Consider the following 21,269-nt stretch of genomic DNA (forward strand, 5'->3'; position numbering starts at 1 on the left):
ATGCCAACTGATGCCATACCTCAACTGTGGAAGCAGACCAGAGTCTTCTCCACAATGGCAGAAATAACAAGTCTTGTCCACAATTAACTTCTCCAGTAGTGTTATGGAGCTGTGCTGGCATTTTCTACAATGTCCTTTACAAGTTCTCCTCTTGAAGGCATGTTTCTGTAGTCTAGAATTATGCACAAACTAGTCAACTTTGACCATTATAATCTAAAGCAGAAGAAAATATTGGCTTCTCTTTGAACATCCAACTAAACCCCTGAAAGTCCTATATGCAAATCTGAAATGCAATAGAAACCTTTGACTTTCCAAACATGTGTCCATACAGTACTAGTATCAGTTATTTGTTCTTCTTGGAGACTACATTTAACCTGGATCCCCCCCGCCCCACTCCTTCAACTTGGAATGCAGAAATAGAAAGATCATTCCTCAGCATCCCTCCTTTGTTCACAGTGGGTATGGAAACAGGAATGCCTAGTGGACCTAAGATCAGCAGAAAGAGATTTGGAAAATAACCCAGTGAGGACAGGAGTTTGAAGAGCCTCGGAGTTAACCTCTTTTTCTTCCATCACCAGAATAAGGGAAGATCCTGTCAACATGTTCTTTCTTTTGGCCTCCATGGAGGAACTAGAGAGCAGATAGGAGGGTATTCAGCCAAATTTAAACCAGTCCAATACCTAATGGTCCTGGGTTCTAAATCAATAATGAGCCAAATGCACATAACTCTGGACATCCTTACCCCTCGACATTTTACTGGTCAGCAGTGAGCATTTAAAGATCTAAACAAAAGGAAATTTTGCCTGTCAAGACCTAAGTTCACGTTCTCTGTTTCTTCTGCCACAGTTAATGGCAACACCGACACCTAAAACAGAGCCGTGAGCTGCATGTCTTACTTTGCTCTGGGGATAGTGATGTCAGCCCAATTCAGTAACAAATGACCTGGTTTGAAATGATTTTTTTTTTATTTGTAAGTACACTTACCTTCTCCTAACGATTTGGGATCCTAACTAATTTTTATCTCCATTTTTCAGTTTACAAGCACCTTATTTGAATTATGGAAAAAGGTTCATATTTTGCAAACACAAACAAATCAGTTCATAAGGAGGGACTAAGGGCCCTCATTTTGGATTTGTTTAGTGAATCATTTATTAGTGATGAGCAAACATTGAAAGCTTTGGTTCAGATAAAACCCCAGAAGTTTGGATGCTTCTCTCAACTATCTTAACCTCCTGAATCTGGAAAACTGGGCTGGAGATCTTGTGGGAACAGGCTCCCTCACCAGATTTACAGTGCTTCCTGCTCATGTTGTCCAGAAAATACCATTATAACAGTTTTTCTTGATGTATATGGACATTTCTGTTTCCAGAACGTGGAAGTGCAGAGCCAGAAGATGGATATAATACAAAAGTAACACAGGGTGTTATTTTCTGAGGTTAAAATTTTTTTTTAAAAAATCCCATTTGATTTTTGGACACTAGTTTGGTTTTACTCCTTATTATGTTCTACTCAATCAGTTCACCCAGCCATAATATTTACGAAGAACCTACCTGTCTAGCTAATGTTCTTATCCTGAGCCTATCACCATGGCACCTGAGCACTGCAGAGCCCAAGTATTCAACCACATAGAGTTTTTCCTCCCTCTTTATCCAGAAGCAATCTCTTATCCAGAAGTGCTGTTTGTAATGAGGTAACTAACATCTGGCATTCTGGACTCAGCTGAAAACTAACAAAGAAATACACCTACCAAAACAAACATCCCACTGCACACACTTCTCCCCCAGGGAGAGAATCAGATAAGAAACAACTTGTGATGGATGTTAGTCACATTACTTAATGCACTACTGGAAAGTACTCGGGTACTACAGTGGTGAGCATGATATATGAACTTGAATAGAACAGAGCCTCTGGATTTGTTCTGCAGCTGAAATTCAACCATTTCCTTAAGGGACAAATCTTGATCTCGCAAACACAGAAAAGGGCTCTGTCTGCAACAAGAGTGAATGGTTGGAAGTTAAAGCCTAAGACATAAGGCACACATTTTAAAATGAGACTGATTAGCAATTGGAACAATCTACTAAGGGAATTGATGGATTCTCCATCTCTTGAATTCTTCAGATTCAGACTGAATGTCTTTCTAGAGGATAAGCTTTAGTCAAACCCAAGTTATTGGGCTCATACGGAGGTAAGTGGATGAAATTCTATGGCCTGTTTTATACAGGAAGTGAGACTTCGTGATCTGATGATAACTCCTTGTCTTAAAATCTATGAAAGCCAAAATAAAGGTGCACATTTTACAAATTGCCCCTGGAAAAGGGAAAGCCAACCTGTTGATAAAGTACCATAGAATATTAAAGGTAAAGAAAATGTGCATTACCCCCTCCATAAGATGCAGTGTGAAACCACGCTGGGCCACCTATATAGGAATGCTGACTAGAATCCCAGTGGAGATCCTTGCCCATGGGAGTTGAGCAATCTCTTATATCCATTAGGATGGAGCAGATTGTGCCTTCCCCCTGCTTTGGCCCAGCTCCACAAACAGGTGCAAAGGAGCAGTTGGAGCCACGACCCTGCATCCTTTCTGCCTGCTTTTTGGAAGGGAAGCAGGACTGAGACATCCCTATGTTTTCCAGAGTGGTAATAAGGTAATAATTGGAGATATACCAATCTCATAGAACTGGAAGGGACCTTGAAAGGTCATCAAGTCCAGCCCCCTGCCTTCACTAGCAGGACCAATTTTTGCCCCAGATCCCCCCAAGTGGCCTCCTCAAGGATTGAACTCACAACCCTGGCTTTAACAGGCCAATGCTCAAACCACTGAGCTATCCCAGAAATTGCTGTTGTGTGCAAGAGCCACTTACAGGCCTTTTGCTCACTCCTCTGTCCATACATAGCCATGTTTCCAACCTAGACTTTGTATGGCCTGTGATTGCTTTAGCTGTTTTGCCTGTGTCCTTATGAACCATTTCTGTTTCTTCTACCTCTCCCCCAAGATAACTTACAAGCCTTAGAAATGCTCACAAAGATTCTCTTAAAGGAGCAGGAGCCTCTTCTGATTAAAAACAAACATTGTCCTGAGACAGTCGTTACATCTAGTACTTCACCTCGTGTCTAAGAAGCTGCCAGAAAAAGATACTCTTCCCCTCCCCCGCCTTTTGCATCCACCCTTACCTACAGGGGAAATAAAAAGGAACTAGCCTGAGAGAATGCAGGCTGCCACTCTCCCTCGCCCCTTAAAACTGTTCCCTTTTCCAGAGCCCCTTTTACAATTAACAGCAATACAGGCACAGCCATAAAAGACTACAGCCCATAATTAATTTCCTAAAAAGGGCATCATGTGCTCTGGAAAAGCCTGTAAACGTCCAATTCCCAAGACAATCCCACAAGTAAATAAAAATCCACCCAAAACATTGCAGCTTGGAACATATTATCTAGGTTAAAATCTAAGAACTAGCCTCCAATGAATCTTTAGGATTAAACAATAGACCAAAGGAATCAGTATGGTCTCTGGAGTTATTTCTAAACAAGAAACAGCATACCAGGGTAAGGCTGAACTCCAGTCATTGTTCTGTATTGGTAGGTACAGTATATTCTTTGTACAGATCATGACCTCTTCATTTATAATACAGCACAATGTATAACTTATGTGTTAATGTTATTTCTGCTTTTTTGTACATGTAACATTTAATTGTACAATTTGCAAGTGCAAAAGTGCGGAGGTAATATTAACACACAGCAGTCCTATGCTGTATTGTAATATAAATGAAAGGAGATGATCTGCAGAAAGAATTGTTTGTACTTACTAATACAGAAAAGTTTATATTTATAGCACAATCAACCATGTCACTGTATACATTATTTTCCCCTTGGTTATACTAGTACAACCCTGATGAGAATTTGATCCAATGTGGTTCATGCTAGGCTTAACAATTCACATTTCCTTTCAAAGAATGTACAAATCTGATTGTATATTTTGTCATCCTTGGCATTCAGTCATATATAATCTCTCTTTTTTCCCCATGTGGTTTAATTGACAATTGCTGACCTTTTTGCCTCATGGCAGTTGTCATCTGTCACCTTAAAATCAAAACGTTTATCACAAATTGCAGTTTTAAGAAGTGCAATAATTAGACATGTTTGAGTAAACAAAGCAGCTCTGAGTGTCCAAACTAGCCAACAAAGATAGCGAAAGATGTTGTACAGAGGCCAAGAAGAAGCAGAGCCATTTCTGGCTTTATTTCAAAGCTTGGATGTAAATAAGAACCACCACATAAGCTAACTAATGGATTCAGACTTGCTGAGCCAGCAAATCATGAAATGCCTGATTAATGAAAAAAATAACCTTACGTGGTCATGTTACACTGTGTTCCATTAGGGCTCTATCATTTCTTTAATTTATAGTAAAGATGTTTATCTAATAGTTTTCATTATTCAACCCAGGGTGGCTGAAATGCCGGTCATGGCAAGTTGTGGTACTAAGCCAAACCTTTAGAGAGAGATCCATGGAGATCTTGCCTAATGTTCTTTGACCTTTGCTTAATGGGTAAATTTTAATGTAGTATGTGTGAATTGGGCAATGAAACAGCTGCTCTGAAAATGTATCCCTAAGGGGTGAATTTGTACCATTTTTCTGATTTGTAACACCCTTCCAGACTGCAGGCTCTTCGGCCAGTTATTCACCAGCACAGCAGGAAGCAGAGCACAGCTCTCTTTACTGTTGTTTAAATCTGTGTTAAAAGTGCCTGAAAATTATTAATAAATTTCCTCCCAAGCACTCACAGGGCCTGAAGAATTCCATGTAGGAATGGAACTGGCTATGTAGGAGGTAGTGGAACAATGCCTAGAGAATATACATGATTCCACAGAAGGGTTTTTGTTTTCCCTTCCTTGGCCCTTACATAAATCCACACATTTGGAGTTGGCCATGCCTGTCTGCATGGACTGCAGTAACTAGAAAAGAAAAAAAAATCACCTCTTGGTGTGAGCACCCACGTGTGTGCAGAATGGCTTTGTCACCTGGGAGAAGGATTCTGTCCCTGCTTGACCCCCTTCAACTCCACTCAGAAAGCCTAGTTCTCTATGCAGAGGAGGGGATTTGGGCCTAAGGGAGGCCTGCATGTAATTATCCAACACATTATTCTGCAACCAAGCCAAGTTCCCTAAGAATAGACTGGCAGAGTCTGGCAGCCTGCACAGTAACTTTACGTGCAAGGAAAGCTATGAAAAATCAGATGGGAGAGGTCTTATTGATCTCATAGGCCATATAGGGAGTTTATGTAGCTGATTTTGATTCAAGAACTAACAGCCATAAGTTTGTGTTCCTTTGGCAGCACCAACATAATGACATGGAAGTCAGGGGTCAAGGGATTTTGCCTTCCTTTCTTTAGTTTCAAGGAATCTTTATTCATATGAAAACAAAAGTAAAAGAGGAAAAAATCAGTGGCTGAAAATATTGGGATGGGGAGTGATTCATGGAGAGGAATGGAGGTTTGATGAGGAAAATCCCACCAGCTGGGTTGTATTGGGGATGGAGTTTTGTTGAGGCATTGCTACTAGTTTTGATTTTATTGTATTATTATTTAAAATAATGTCAAAGATGCCCAGAGCAACAGATGGGAGTCTTATTGTATGTTATAAATCTCAAGAAACAAATGCATAATATAAATCAATTATCCTTAAAACCTGTATTTTTAAAATTCTATGAAACCCTGGCAAAATTGCTGTCTTTTATTTCAATTCAAAATATTCCCTTTAAATGAATGAAAAATGCACAAAAGTCCAATACAAGGGGTCATATGGGTCAAGGTAAGTGGGTGTGTTGATTTCTGCAGGAATATGCATGCCTGTCATAAACAACATGTACTTCATGATGATCATAAATTCACAACTTTTAAAATGTAATATCATAGTAAATTGTTGCATAATCCTCATTACTTGCATTTATTTAGAGTCACTATTTCTTGGCAGTTGTTCTGTTCCTAGGTGGTGTGAGTAATGGAGAGAAAGTTAACGAATTCCCAAAGCACATATTTAAATAGTAACAGTAAATTGCTCACTCTCTTCTAAGTGTGCCAGATGCCAGTGGAAATGAAGGGGAACATGTTGGAATGAGGCAGGACTGACATTGTTAAACCAGCACTGTCAGAAAAACATGATTTCATTATACAGCAAGCTTCAGTTCTGTGGAGAGAGCTCAATTTCATCACAAGGCCTACAATAAGGAAAATACATAACCATCCAATCCTCCGCTGAGAGAGGTTTCAGTGTACTGTACCTGAAAGGAGAAGACATCTCAGAAATAATAAGCATTCCTCAAGGCTGCAGTGGCACTCTGGAACTCATTTGTGGGATGGAGCACCACTACAGGTCAAAGGAGACCACTTATCAGACTCACCTTTCCTGTCCAATTAGCTAAATTTGCTTCTTGCCTTCTCACTCTCCCCAAATAGCACGACTTGAAGGCCTGATCTAATGTTTGTCCTGTACTTTACTCTGCACTCAGACTAAAGCACACTCGGACTGTAGGGCACCCATTTCAAAGGCTTCCAAAGCCTCATGCTCTTTACAGATTACCCCTGTGTTTGTCTGGACAGTAACTAGGGAAGTACTGCACTGCACGCTTATTGGAAGCACTTTCTGTTGATTCCAGATACTCTTATGTTTCACAGTTGTTAAAGCAAAGGATCTAGTTTACCAAAGAGTGTGTGAGGAGGATGTAGCAGCATCAAACACTCCCTGAGCAAGCCGAAGCATGGCCATGATCTGCTCTTGATCTCCCTTGCCCCCAGAGCACTGGCAAGCAGCTGCAGCACTGAGCTGGGGGAATACATGCTGTACTTATTCCACAGCTGTTGGAACCTCCACTGGCCAGTGTGTGTGAAGGCATTCTGCCTGGTGTGTGTCTTTATGTGGTGCATGACCTCTTTCCCCATGCTCTTAGAGCTATAACTGAGCCCTTCGCTTGTATTTCCAACCACAGGTCTCACTGCTTCCAGTAAACACTGAATATTTAAGCATGAGAGACTTGAAATGATTCTGTGGTGGGGAAAAATTTGTTCCTCAAGAATTAGTTGTGAATTATAAATAGGACTGTGTAAGAGGGAAACATAGACAGCTTCTAGTATCTACTAGGTGTTTGGACAACTAAAAGGCTTCAGTCTGCAGTTGTTCCTAACCAGATATGTTTTATTAGTACCCTTTAGCTAGCACAGGGTTTCTCAAACAGGGGTCGCCATTTATGTAGGGAAGCCCCTAGCAGGCCGGGCCGGTGTGTTTACCTGCCCCATCCGCAGGTCTGGCCGATCGCGGCTCCCACTGGCCGCAGATAACTGCTCCAGGCCAATGGGGGCTGCTGGAAGCGGCAGCCAGTAAGTCCCTCGGCCCACGCCGCTTCCAGCAGCTCCCATTGGCCCAGAGCAGCGATCTGCGGCCAGTGGGAGCCGCGATCGGCCGGACCTGCAGACAGGGCAGGTAAACAAACCAGCCCAGCCCGCCAGGGGCTTTCCCTACGTAAGCGGAGACCCTGTTTGAGAAACCCTGCTTTAGCACAAACAAATTGCCCTGTGGATATATAGACTACACATAGAGTCTTTTACGTTCTTAGTTGCTATTAAGTGATAAAGATTAAGGTGCAAAGCATTTCCTGGAGCTTATTGACTAGCCGAGAGGATTTGATGGCCCAAGGAACAGCCTAGGTTTATTAATCCCCAGGAAGTGCCCTACACTGAGGTTGTGATTGCTAATATAAGCTGAAAATGAAATAAACCATACACAGTAGGTGAAAGGATTTATTTTTTATGGGTGATGCGTTTCTGTACAGGGCATTTGAAGAGAGTTAATGCTCTGTACTGTACACTAGCCAATCAGATTGTGTAACTTATCTCTCTACAGCCTGTTCATTTCATAATGTAACATATCCTGTCATCTTCACTGCAGAGTTCATTTATAAATCACATGCAGAATCCTACTCCAAGGCGAACAGTTGAATTCATAAACCATTTTTTCAGGCAGTAGGAGTTGTAAATTTCCTAACATGTATCATAGTAAACCACAGTAAAATATATCAGCAGAAATGAGAAATGCCCAACTATTTATGTGACTTTGTCTAAGAATTAGAATGTTGTCAACTTAGTTTTGAGGAATGGAACAACCTTTAAAAGAAGAAAATAATCTGCGACTGAGATAAAGAACAAGATGTCTGCTCTGAAGACTCTGTCTTACACAATTTAAATGCCGTGAAATCTATATAAAACATCCTTCTTATTAGGCAACCTCCTGTCTTAAGTGACTGCCCCAGACTAGTTATCTCTAAGTGCCAATCTAGTCCTTTTTTACAGTATTAGAAGACCACCTGTGCTGAGGAGCTGATTTGTCTGTCCCTTCCTGGTCACTTAAGGCAGATTTCTCTCTACTGTTCATTCCTAACATTGGCCTAAAGGAGCAATTTAATATGTTGTGATATTAAACATTCCACTGCTATCAATATGTTAAAACAGCTAAGTAATGGCACAGCCAAATGAATTCCATAAGGTAATAAGTATGTTGGTTTCTTGTCACCAGCAAATATTCTGATATATTTGACAAGCAAACTGTGTTAAGAATGGAGAGGGAGAAATTTTCAGAAGTGTGTGTGCTAACAAAGCTGCCCAACTTTGTGTGTGCTCCAGGTTCAAGCAAAAGGTCCAGGTTTCATGCATGCAGAGGTATGTGTGCACAAAAATCCTTCCCACATAACGAGCAAGAAAATAGCTAACAGAAGATAATTGGAGTCTTCTGTTTCCTTTTGCTCTGGGAAGCAGCTGAAAAGGGAGTAAACATCCTTGAACTGAAAAGGGTAAGAAAGTTAATGCCACAGGAAATCCCATAGAAAACCAACACCTTGCACATGAGAGAGAACAAAAACTAGCTAATTGAAAACTGAGTCTTGTGAAAGAAACAAAGCCCCAAAATGTGCCCTGGATGGACAGAAACGAAAAGGACTTTCTATATCCTCTCCTGGGAAAGGACAGTGAGGGTTCAGAATAAAAATTAAACACAAGTACAATTAATGGAAGAAAATGAAATATAATTGTATTATGGGATAGAAAGGATTTCAGGATAATCCAGCACTATAATGTGTAAGATACAGAATGAGATCACAAAGAGTGTCAGAAAATGGGGAGTATTGTGTTTCTTTTTAAAGTGGGTTATTAAATAAAACTATGAATTGGAAAGAACAGAACTGGCTTTCTTTACTTCTCAGCTAACTCTAGAGAGTGCAGAAAGTTCATAAGTGTTTGAGGGAGTGAGAGGCTAAAAGAAAGTGAGCTTTGGATGTGTATCAGGTAACAATTATACTTGGCTCATGTTACTACGGTAATTCAGACTCCATGCCAGTTCATTCCTTGGCCACTCAACATAGTCTGCAAGCAGCTGGTGCCAAATTTTAGGGTAGCTTTGGTTACGAGGTCCCCATTTTTATATAAATCAACAGTACACACTCATCTGGAATATTGTGTTAAGTTCTGCACACTCCTCCATCTCAGAAAGATTATAGCAGAATTAGAAGTTGCAACATAGGCAGCAAGAATGATTAGGGGGCATGGAAAACCTCTCTTATGAAAAAAGAATGAAAAGATTCAGATTGTTTATCTGAGAGAAGAGACAGAGGGGACATAGTAAAAGGAAACAAAAAATAAACGATAAAGAGAACCTCTGTTCTGGAACCTCTGTTCTCATGAACAAGAATATTCACTGAAACTGAAAGGTGGCAGATTCAGACTGATGATAACGGAAATGCTTTCTCACACAAAGCATGATTAGCTTGTGGAACCCATTGTCATAATATATCTTTAAATCCAAAAGCTCTCAACAGGATTCAGAAAGGGATTGAACTATAGTTATCAAAAATAAGAATATCCAGAGCTATAATAGTAGATGCTTTTTAAAAAGTCAAGAGTTTTCTAAGGGATATAAACTTTCCTGCTTCAGGGCTTAAGCCAATCTCTGACTAATGGGGTTTAGCACGAAACTTTTGCAGGGGATAGGTTATCCCTTAACTGCCTACAGCAAGTCTTGCACTTTCCCCTGAGAGATCTAGTGGGAGACTCACTGACAGGATATTGGATGAGACAGACCCTTGTTTGAGCCCATGTAGGCAATTCCTATATTCCTTTGACCTTTAGGAAATGGATTGAAACCATTTCATCTAAAAGTTCCAGAATGAACTTCAGCTGGTAACAGTTTTTTTGTTGCTTCTGACCTGAACCAGATTTGAAACCACAGTATCCAGTAAAGACAGACCATCTCTAAATTAAAGAATCTTAATTAAAGGAGGGATGCATTTTGAATAGTAAAGGTCAAGCAGCTTGTCTGGGGTTTGCTGTAGTGAGCAATGGAAAGACCAAGTAAAACTGCTATTGATGGGACCTATATAGTGCTACATGATCATTCTGCATTCCTATTGCAATTGCTGATGGACTTTAAAAACACAAATAGTTTTGTTTATATTTTTTGAATCACTTTTATGTTAAAAGTACCAAAATGGGTAAATTAAGCTAAGCATGCCTATTTCTATAGTCTTGGACTGTCATTCTTCATAGAGATGGTATGGCCAATTCATATTAGATCAGCAAGGAATCCTAACTCCTTCCTGACAGTTTGAAAACAGGCCTGGAAATCTGAAGATGCACAGAGCTTTTCCTGAGATTAGAGATTAAAGGCTACATTTCAAAACTAAACTTAATGTGTGCACTCGCAAAACCCCATATTTGCACTCACAAATCTTCTATTGCACTGGTAAATATGTGCACTTTTTGTAGGTGCATCCCTCATCACCTCTTTTGAAATGCATGCAGTATTTAGGTTTTCAGCTTCACGCTTCAATTGTTGTTGTCGTCGTATTGTGGTATCGCCTGTAGGCCCCAGTACCATCGTGTACAACAAAGAGTTTACAGTCAAAATATGTGATGTCTGTCTTGTATAAATCTTCAAATTTAAATGTATTCCTTGTAAATCTGTTTTTATATTTCCAGAGAAATAATTACCAGTATACCCTTTCTTCCAATGTATCCTTTGAAGTTAAGAAGATGCCATATAAAGTGCAGCCGGCAAAACACCCTGAGGGAAGCATAGCAGTAAGTATCACAGAAAATATGTGAAGATTTAAGCACAGGAATTACTTTGGTCATCCTGATCACAGTTGTGAAGGTTTTCTATATATATGGAAAAGCAAAACCAGTATTTCCTGTGTTTCCGGTGTGAGTTTCTTGAATACTTTTTAAATGAAACTTCCTTATTGCTCATGTGTACATGAAACTGATATGATAATGAACTCCATTTTAAATTAATTACTCAGTTCTTTAACAAACTGTAACATTGTGCATTGCTTTAACTTCAGTGATGTTAGACTTTTTGAGCAGAAAAATCTTTGTACCATCAAAGCCAACTCTAATTACCTCTGTAATCTCTTACTGTGGGCAAACAATCTGAAGGGAAAACCTTGTACAACTTTCACCATCTTGTCTCTGTTATGTTCATTGTTTTTAAACATGTTACTGGTCTCCTCCCAATCAGCAGCATGCCTCAAGGGTATAAAGTGTGTTCCACCCATAGAACCCTCTGTCCTTGTTTGTCATGGAGTCACTCTTTAATGTCCTGATTTTCAAAAAGGCCTCCATTCATCCTTTGGATTTCCACCCTCAAATAATTGCAGGTTTGTGATATCTAATTACATCATCTCCCCTTAAAATAAGGTAGTTAGATTTCTAGGAACTCCTCCTTCCCCTTACTTTTAGAGAGGGGGAGGTTTAGGTGAGCCTGGTTTATTGGGGAAAGGAGTTCTGGGACTCAATTTTTGTGTAAATTTTTTGTTGTGACCGGAGCAAGGGCAGTCAGAACAGGAGTTGGCCAAGTTGGGTACCACAAGGTCAGAGTCTGAGACAGGCCAGATGGCAAACCCAGAGTCTGGCGTCAGGAGGCAGGCAGGGTAAGGAGGCAGGCAGGGTCAGAAGCCGGAGTCTGGTGGCACTCACACGCAGGGTCTGAAGCAAAGCCAGGCAGGCAGTCTGTGTTGTTGCTCAGACAGTTCCCTGTCATGGTGCCAACCAGTCAGTGGGCTACAAGGAGCGATCACTCAAGTCCTGCTGGGTATTTCCTACCGAGCCCAGCCTCATAGGATCCTACAACGGGAGCCCAGCCTAAGTGTCCTGTGATGATGGGAAGGCATCAACAGCCCAGAACCCCTGTGGACCTAGGTTCTAGACCTGCAGGTTCTTCCATCATTTTGAGAGACAGGAAGCTGGAGTTTGAAGGTAACCAAGTTAATCTGTTGGAACTGGTGGTCCAGTTGGTGGGAGGGTCTCCTGGTCAGGAGGCGTTTGTCAGTGAGCCATACCTTTTGGCATACCATAAATACTTCTAGGTGGTTTTTGAGTTCTCTCTGAATCAGGTGCATCTATTGGAGCCATTCAATGGCAGCAGGGTTTGGTGAGGCTGCTGGTAACGTTGGGAGGAACTGCAATTACCAAAGAAGGGGCTCTGACCCATAGAGGCATGGTCAGTGTTATTGTACGAAAACTCTGCATATGGCTAGACCAATTGTCTTGATGATAATTTATGAAGCACCTCAAGTACTGCTCCAGTACTTGGTTCACCTGTTGTTTGTTCATCTGTTCGTGGGTAGTATGTAACGGAGGTGGATATCCTGAATCCAGTAGCCTTCATGCTTCACCCCAGAAGCAAGAGCTGAATGGTGGGCCTCAGTCAGAAATTGTGTGGTCTGGGAGTCCATGGAGTCAGCCCATATTGTGCAGAAGAAGTTGGGCGGTTGTCTTGGCAGAAGGCAGCTGGTTGCAGGAGATGAAGTGGGCCATTTTGGTTAGGTGGTCCACAAGCATTAAGACTACATTGTGACCATCAGAGGGTAGGAGTTCCATGATAAAGTGTAGGTTGATGGCAGACCACGGCCTAGCTGGAGTCTCCAAGGGTACCAAGGTGCCAAGGGGTCTATTCTGAGATATCTCGGTACAAGCACAGCACTCGCAGGAGTCCATGTATGCTTGGACCTCTGCTTGCATGTGGGGCCACCAGAAAAAAATGGGTAACTATGCAAGAGGTCTTCCAGCAGCCAAAGCAACCTACCATTGGAGCGCCATGGCACAGTCGTAGCACCTCCATTTGGGGGCACCCTCAAGACACATACACACTCGTCAAAGTACATTACCCCATCCCACAGGGAATAGCATATCTTGGCCCCTAATGGCAGGGACTGTGTCCCTTGGGCAAGCAGGTCTTCCTTTGAGGTGGACTGGATGGGGGAGAGCAGGTCTTGCTGAATTGTGTTGCTGGCAAAGTTACCAGGCTTGAGGAGGTAAGGGCCTCGAAAGTCAGTTATTTGCTTCCCCTGTAGTATTCCCCTTCCATGACAGAGCATCAACTTTCTCATTTCTTCTTCCTTGCAGTAGGTAGTCATGAACTTGAACTGAGAAAAGAACAAGGCCCACCTTAGCTGCCTCTGGTTCAATGCTCAGGATGTGCAGAGGTATTCGAGGTTCTTGTGGTCAGAGAAGACCTGAACTGAGTGCCAAGCCCCCTTGAGGTGGTGCCACCATTCTTAAAACACCATTTTTATGGTGAGCAGCTTCTTGTCCAGTATTTAATAGTTCATCTCAGTGGGGATACATTTCTGGGAATACAATGCACAAGGGTGCAGAACTTATTGGGGCCCGAGTTGCTGCGAGAGTACCACCTTTAGGGGTCACATTGGACACATCTTCTTCCACTATAAATGGATGAGTCGGATCAGGGTGTGCCAGGATCAGGCTGCAGTCAAGGCAGCTGGTCAAATACAAGCTGGTCTTTGGGCGACCAAGCGAATTGCAGAGCTTTGCAGAGGAAGGAAGTCAGGGGAGTTATTAATTGAGAGAAGCCAACGATGAATCTTCTATAAAAATTTGCAAAGTCCAGGAAGCACTGAAGTTCCCAGAGGGCCCAGCGTGCTGTCTAGTTGCAGATGGCTTCAACCTTCTGTGGATCTATATGGATTTCTTCTGAGGAGATGATGTATCTCAAAAATTCAATGGTGGCCTGGTTGAAGGTGCGTTTTCCAGTTTGGCATATGACCTATGTTTCCGTAGTCTCCCCAGCACAGACCAGACATGGTGGTAGTGCTGCTGTGCGTTCTCAGAAAATACCAGGTAGATAATTACATATCAGCCCAGGATATCCCTGAACATGATATTTATGAAATACTGAAATGTTACAGGGGCATTAATGAAGCCAAACAGTGTCATCAAGTATTCAAAGTGCCCATATCAGGTACAAAAGTAGTCTTCTGTTCATCCCCAGGCTAGATCGTATGTCACCCAAAGATCTAGTTTTGTGAAGATCCTGGCAGTTGCAGGCAGTCCAGCAATTCCAGAATGAGTGGTAAAGGGTACCAGTTACGTATGGTCACTTGGTTCAATGTGCAATAGTCTACACAGAGGTACAGTGACCTATCTTTCTTCTTCACAAAAAGGACTGGTACCCCTGCTGGAGAGAGAGATCTCCAAATGAAGCCCTGGGTGATGTTTTCTTGTATATACCCACATAGTGCCTCCAGCTCTGGTTCAGACATGGAGTATATCGATCCATAGGGCATCTTTGCCCCAGGCTGTAGGTCTATCAGGCAGTCATAGTCTCTATGTGAGGGTAGTGAGTCTGCATTCTTCTTCCCAAACACATCCAGGTAGTCGTGGTACTTATCAGGGAGGCTGAGGTTCTGGCCTGGAGTCACTCCTCTGCTGTCCGGGGTTCTGCTTCTGAGGGTCTCCTCCCATCCTGGGGCCTTGGGTTTGGATCACTTGCAGGTTGATTGCTTCATTGGAGGCACACTTTCTGACAGTATTCAGAGGAGAAGCTAATACTCCTCTGCCACCAGGAGATACATGGATCATGCCATTTCAGCCAACAAATGCTGAGAATTATCGGGAAGAACAGGGAGCAGATCACATCAAAGCATATTGTTTTTCAGTACCCTTCCACTATGGCCTCTGAGGGAATGATCTCTCCAGTCACAGGTCCAGAAGATGGGGTGACCCATCAATAGTTTCCACCAGGTCTGGTGTGGGTTTTGACCAGAAGGGCATCTGCAAGGTATTGGCTGCTTCATCATCTATAAAGTTGGCAGCAGCCCAGGTGTCCTCATTGCTAGTTCTGGGGGGATCTGCTGCACCTGCCCCAAGACCTAGGTGGGTGGGATTTTCTACACAGAGGAGCTCGTCTTTTACCTTATCATTGAGCCCCAGCAGAACTGGTAAAGATGGGCCACCTCATTCCATTCAACATCAGCCACAAACCATTGGAAGGGGCAGCATAGGTGATGGCCAGCCTTTGACTCTGGCAAAGCTTCCGGAGGGCAACCTCTGCAGAGCAGCCACAATGTGGGTCATCAAAGATGCTTGCAAAGGCTTGCAGGAGGGTGTCCCAGTCAGAGAGCACTGGGCTGTTCTGCTCCAACAGAGGGGGCGGTAAATCAAGCATGTCTCCTGAGAGCAGGCTGACTATTAGCCCTGCCTTAGTCTGGTCTGTGGGGTACATTTGGGGGCAGAGCAGGAAGAGAAGCCTGCATTAGTTCAGGAAACCTTGGAACTTCCAATAATCCCTGCCAGGCAGTGGCACCACAGAGGCTGGTTCTAGTGGTGCTTGATCCATATGGGCATCACCACTTTTCCCTGCGAGCATGTGAGTTGCTTGTGGAGTGAGCTGCACCACCTGAGCCTGCCAATGGGCTACTTGCTCACACAGGCTCTGTGCTTCCAATGCACAGTGCGTAGCGTGGGTCTTTAGTGTGACGTTCTCACCTGCAGATAGGTGACTTGGTCCTGCAGCTCATGGGCCCTCAGGGGGCTGCTGGTTGGGAGGCAGCCCATTCTCTCCATCATCTGTGAGGGGGTTGGATGGGTTTGGGGGCAAGGGTGAAGGTTGGTCTGAGCAAACTGTCATGAGTGGGGCGTGAGTAGTCAGACCTAGTGGGAGTCGTGAGTCAGGAGCAGAAGGAGTCGTGAGTCAGGCTGAGTTGGGTACCTGAAGGTTAGAATCTGAGACAGGCCAGAGAGCAAACCAAGAGTGAAGCGTCAGGAGGCAGGCAGCATCCAGCCTAAACCTCCTGTGGTGATATGGAGACATCAATGACCTGGAATCCTCTGTGATCCCAGTTTCTGGCCCTGTGGGGTTTTACAATTTTGTTGATGCCAAAGTACTAAATTTTGGGAATAAAGTAGAAGAGTCTGTTCATGCAGGTGTCCAATTTTATTTTTTAAATGAGCGCAAGGGAGAACTCATTTGCCAGTACTAACTGAAATAAATAAATAACATGTCAGTGCAACATAGAAGTCCAAAACCTGAAGTCTTTTTGTTCCACATATTTAAGGAGGTTTATCATTCTCAGTCCTCCTTCTTTACAAAAGATATAAGATTAATCAATTCAAACCTAAAATTAAATCCTGAGCCAACAGAATATAATCTGTCTACCGATGAGTCCTATTAAGGAACAGAATATTTTCTGGCCCATAAAACCAGTATAGTGATATAGTTTTAGATTTATACAAGCAAAATGTATTGTATGGGAGTCAAGCTATAGAATTTTGCTTCCTTTGTTTTATTTTTTTATTTTTTATTTTATTTTATTTTATTTTTTGAACAGGTGCTTGTTGTATAGTTGATTTATGTTTAGGCTTGGAAACAGAGGGTGAAATCCTGGCCCAATTGAAGTCAGTGGCAAAACTCCCATTGACATCAATAGGGCCAGAATTGCACCCTGCAAGTTTTGATGCTCAATATACTGTGTTCATCCAGAGAGGTTAAAAGGCTCCAAGCTGAATGATAAATTCAGGTTATTTGTGTTTTCTGCAACGTGTGTTCCATTATAGAAACACATGTTGCACAGAACATTGTTGATCATACTGCATCCATCTGGTCTGAAGTGCTTTGCCACAGGTGATAGCCTGCTGTTCTCAACAAGTCTCAGATGATCTACTAAATGATCAGATAAGCCTTTTTTATTCTTTTACTCCAGTAGAATGCTTGTTATTTGGTGTAGATGATTTATGCACAATTCCTGTTATGGCAACTGTAAAATGTTGAAAAATGATAGTGCTTTTATGTCTTCTCCTATCTGACTATCACAGTGGATGTTTGCCAACTCTACAGCTTGATGTGATATGTGCACAAGATCTTTTGAAGTTTCACTTGTGAGAAGAACTTTTCTTGAAGTTCAGCAATACTTCATATTTTTTGCTCTTTCTGTAAAAGATCAGTGCTTGTGGTTTGAAAATGTCTATCCGAGGATTTATTTGGAAGTCTGTCTTTTTGTGAGATAGGGCAAGGGGCAGAAGGCTAATGATTGTAACGTTTTTTAAAATCAATTTGCAACATTCTTTAAACTTCATAAATGACTTGCACCCTCCTTAGGCTTGGAGTTTAAGTAAGATATACTGTAATAAATGCAGCATACCCCCAATATGCTACTACTGCTTATGTGGAATATCTTTATTGGAGGTTGTGTGATGGGGTGCCACCTGGAACTGGGGTACCACTGAGCCCTCAGACCCACCAGCCTGGGCTCCCTCTCTCACTGTGCTGCTGTGACAAACTGCAGACCCAGGCCCGGTCCTACACTTTCACCAGCATACACACGGGTAGGGACACACCCAGCTGCAGTTACATGCAGACTCTCTGACCAGCCGCTGCATGTGAACCAACAGTAGAGAGGCTACAGCCAAAATAACCACCACCTTCCCAGCCTAGACCCGAGAGTTGTACCATCCTGCCCTGGTCAAAACCCCAACCAGTATAAATTTATTAACCAGTTTGCCTCCTCCTCAGTGTGGAGAGGAAATGCAACAGCCTTTGCCCCTTGAGCTATGATTTCCCACACACTTCACTCCAACTTACCAGTTTAGATAAAGCAAAAACAAGTTTATTAACTACAAAAGATAGATTTGAAGTGATTATAAGTGATAGCAAACTGAACAAAGAAAATAAACAAAATAAACAAAAACGCAAACTAAGTCTACAATATTAGGATATGAATTAGCAAATTCTCACCCTGGGAGATGGTACAAGCAGGCTGCAGATTCTTAAGGGACAAGCTGTACTTGCTTTACAGCTTGGAATCCCCAGGTCTTTCATGCAGAGGCTAGGAATCCCTTTAGCCTGGGTCCAGCACTTTCCCCAGTTCAGTCTTTGTTTCTCAGGTGTTTCCGGCGTCGTCTTGTGTGGGGAGTGAAGAATCACGGATGATGTCACTTCAGGCCTTATGTAGCTTTAGCATATGGCTGGAACCCTTTGTTCCAAAACTCAGTTTGTGGAAAAACACTGACATCCCAAGATGGAATCCAGAGACATATGGACTTGTTTCATGACCTTGTGGAGTCATAGCAGCCATTACTTACAGACCATCTGGAGAGTTCTCAGGAAGGCTCACCAGGTGGGGGATAAGCTTCTCCTAAGGCCTATTGTTTTTCCTAAGGGCCCATTACTCTGAATAGGCCCTTTCCCCACCCACTATCTAGACTGAAAGCATCTTGCCCAGGTGTAACTAATGTGAAATACAGATACATAGTCAGTATTCATAACTTCAGATACAAAAACAATACATGCATACAAACAGGATAATTGTATTCAGCAAATCATAAATTTTCCAATGACACTTCACATGACCCATCTCGTACAAAATGCATCATAATAATGCCATAATTATATAATAATAAAATTGCTCTGAAGAATATGAGGCTCAGTGTCACAGTTTGCAAACATGGTACCCTATTCTGTATGATCCTCTGCTAATAGTGGATGAATAGTCCTTTTGAATCACCAAGGATACCACATCATCCATCCAGGATCTTCTTTTTCTACCTCATGTTCTTCTGCCATCAATTTTCCATTCCAGTGCCCACAAACATCACCTGCGTTAGTTTTGCAGTCTATCTTTTTATTTTCTTTTTTTTTTAGAATTCTTCTGTAACATGCCATAATTTTAAGGATCATAGTTTCTTTATCATCAGTTGTTTGAATGTCCATGTTTCAGAGCTGCAATTTAACACAGACCAAAGATGAGTTTTTAAGACTTGGAATTTAGTCTTCAGATTTACGTCCTTTCTCATCAGATATTTCCTCTTCCAGAATGTCCCTTTTGCTCTTGCTATTCTGGTGCTGATTTCAGTATCCAATCTTCCATTTTCTACAATGATTCTTCCTACGTAGCAATAATTTCTCACTTGCCATACAGCTCATTCATTGGGATCTTGCATGTTTTCCCAGGATCCTTGCCTATGACCATAGTTTGCTCAATACATTATAATCTGTCAGAACTGATGGATACAAAAGTATGAAAATAATTATACTGGAATCAGAAGGCAATTATAAAGGGAGATATAAATGAAAATCTAATGGAGATCAAGAGAGGAGTCAGACAAGGTTGTATAACGTCACCTTCTTGATTCAACATTCATAGAGTGTTTGATTAAATTAATTGAAGAAACAGAAGAAGGTATAAAGATGAATGCAAAATCGGTGAATAACGTTTCTCTGTGCAGATGACACAGTGCTGTTGGCTGATTCAGAAGGTCTGATTAAATGAGTGGAGATTATAGTTTATACAGCAGACTTTTGTATATATTTAATTTTAAGTATGTAAATAATCAGTTAACTTCAATGGGAATATTGGTAAAGTTAAAATTAAGCATTTATATGTGTCCTTGCAGGATTTAGGGCATGGTATTTTTGTCATGGGATATGGTGCTTATCTTGTACATGGTGGGGAAAGAGGAAGGATGCTGGAAACGTAACTGAATGGTGAATCAATTATAATACAACTAAATAGATCAGATGACCCTTAGGAACTGTTTACTCCTGCTCTATAATGGGGCCTGATCCTAAATCTATAAATGTAAAGTGGAGCCTTTCCATTAACTTCAATGGGCTTTGAATCAGACCTGTATATTGTACAGCTGGAAGTTCTTCCTTGCTGAAGGCTGTAGCTTTCAAGAGGAAATTGCCATTTTGATATAGATATAATTATTGTAAATAAGATTTTATGCGTTCCTTCAGTAATGTTTGCACAGGAAATTCTTTGTAGTAAAGACTGAGGTACGGGATTAGTATAGCTGGTAATTTCCTTGACTTTGGTTATGTGACTCTTGAGCCAGTTTTGTATTTGATAAAATAAAATTACTTTTCTTATCTTAAATGTATAATAGGATCTACCCAGAATGACTTTGGCATAGTTTGTTTGATCAATTTTTCTACAGTGAACACTTTTTTTTACTCTTTTGTTTTAAACGGTGTAATACAGTATGAACTATTGGGTATGTTTATTTTAAACAGCCTTGTAATCCCTAAGAAGTCTGTTTACACAAGGCATTGTAATATGTAAACACAAACGTCAATATTAATTATGACATCAAGCTCAAGGGAGCTTTTACATATTGCTTTGGGCATTTTTTCAAAACATACAAGAACATTATACTGTAAAGGTTTGATGGTAACATGTAGGAGTATTAAAGAGGTTATTTATGATCTATCAACCCCTGTAAGAAAAATGATTAAAGATTAGATGAAAAGCAGATTAATTGGCTGTAATGTTATTGCAGTAGCAATAGCATTACAAGAATAACTAACTTAAAGCTACTGTTTCTTAAAATAGCCGATAAATCAGATAGCTATGAATAAGCTGGCATTTTAATAATAAAACCGTTTCCAAAAGGAATAAAGATAAAAGGTTAACATTGCAATGAGCATCCTATTTGGCACTATGATTTGCTTAGTTACTGGTACTTATTTAATGCTGGGAGTGCTCAACACTTTACAAGACACAAAGATAAACACAGTTTCTGCATTTCCAACAGGACCGTGATCTGTGAATTAACTAGCCTAACAAGGCACTTTCTAGGCTATAGTTTGGGCCAGTCTGGAGGAAAACAGAAAGATGCATAAACGCTGGCAAGTCGTGTGTAAAAGTATAATTAGGCTGGATAAAAAGGATGTGAAGAGCAACTAGCAAAAGACAAAAACTAACAGCAAAAAATGTCTAAGTACATCTAAAGCAGGAAGCCTGCCAATCAGTGGGACTCCTGGATGATCGGGATGCTAAAGGAGCACTCAAGGAAGACAAGGCCATTGCAAAGAAGCCAACTTTAATTCTTTGCATCGGTCTTCACTGCAGAGGAAGACAGAGAGATTCCAACATGACAGCCATTCTTTTTAGATGACAAAATCTAAAGAACTGTCCTAGATTGAGGCATCAGTAA

At 41.5% G+C, this 21,269-nt stretch overlaps 1 protein-coding gene across 3 annotated transcripts in view; it reads left to right on the forward strand.

The window, feature by feature from the left end:
- The window catches only part of ITGA8 (integrin subunit alpha 8), a 174,951-nt gene that overhangs the window by 134,746 nt on the left and 18,936 nt on the right, over nucleotides 1-21,269 (forward strand). For all 3 annotated transcript variants that reach the window (XM_039522444.1, XM_039522445.1, XM_039522446.1), the window contains one exon: nucleotides 11,013-11,114. In XM_039522444.1, the coding sequence (XP_039378378.1) occupies nucleotides 11,013-11,114 (102 nt within the window). The remainder of the gene's footprint in view (nucleotides 1-11,012; nucleotides 11,115-21,269) is intronic.

The sequence above is a fragment of the Mauremys reevesii genome, linkage group 2 (genome assembly GCF_016161935.1).
Source record: "Mauremys reevesii isolate NIE-2019 linkage group 2, ASM1616193v1, whole genome shotgun sequence".
In the NCBI taxonomy this organism is placed as follows: Eukaryota; Metazoa; Chordata; order Testudines; family Geoemydidae; genus Mauremys; species Mauremys reevesii.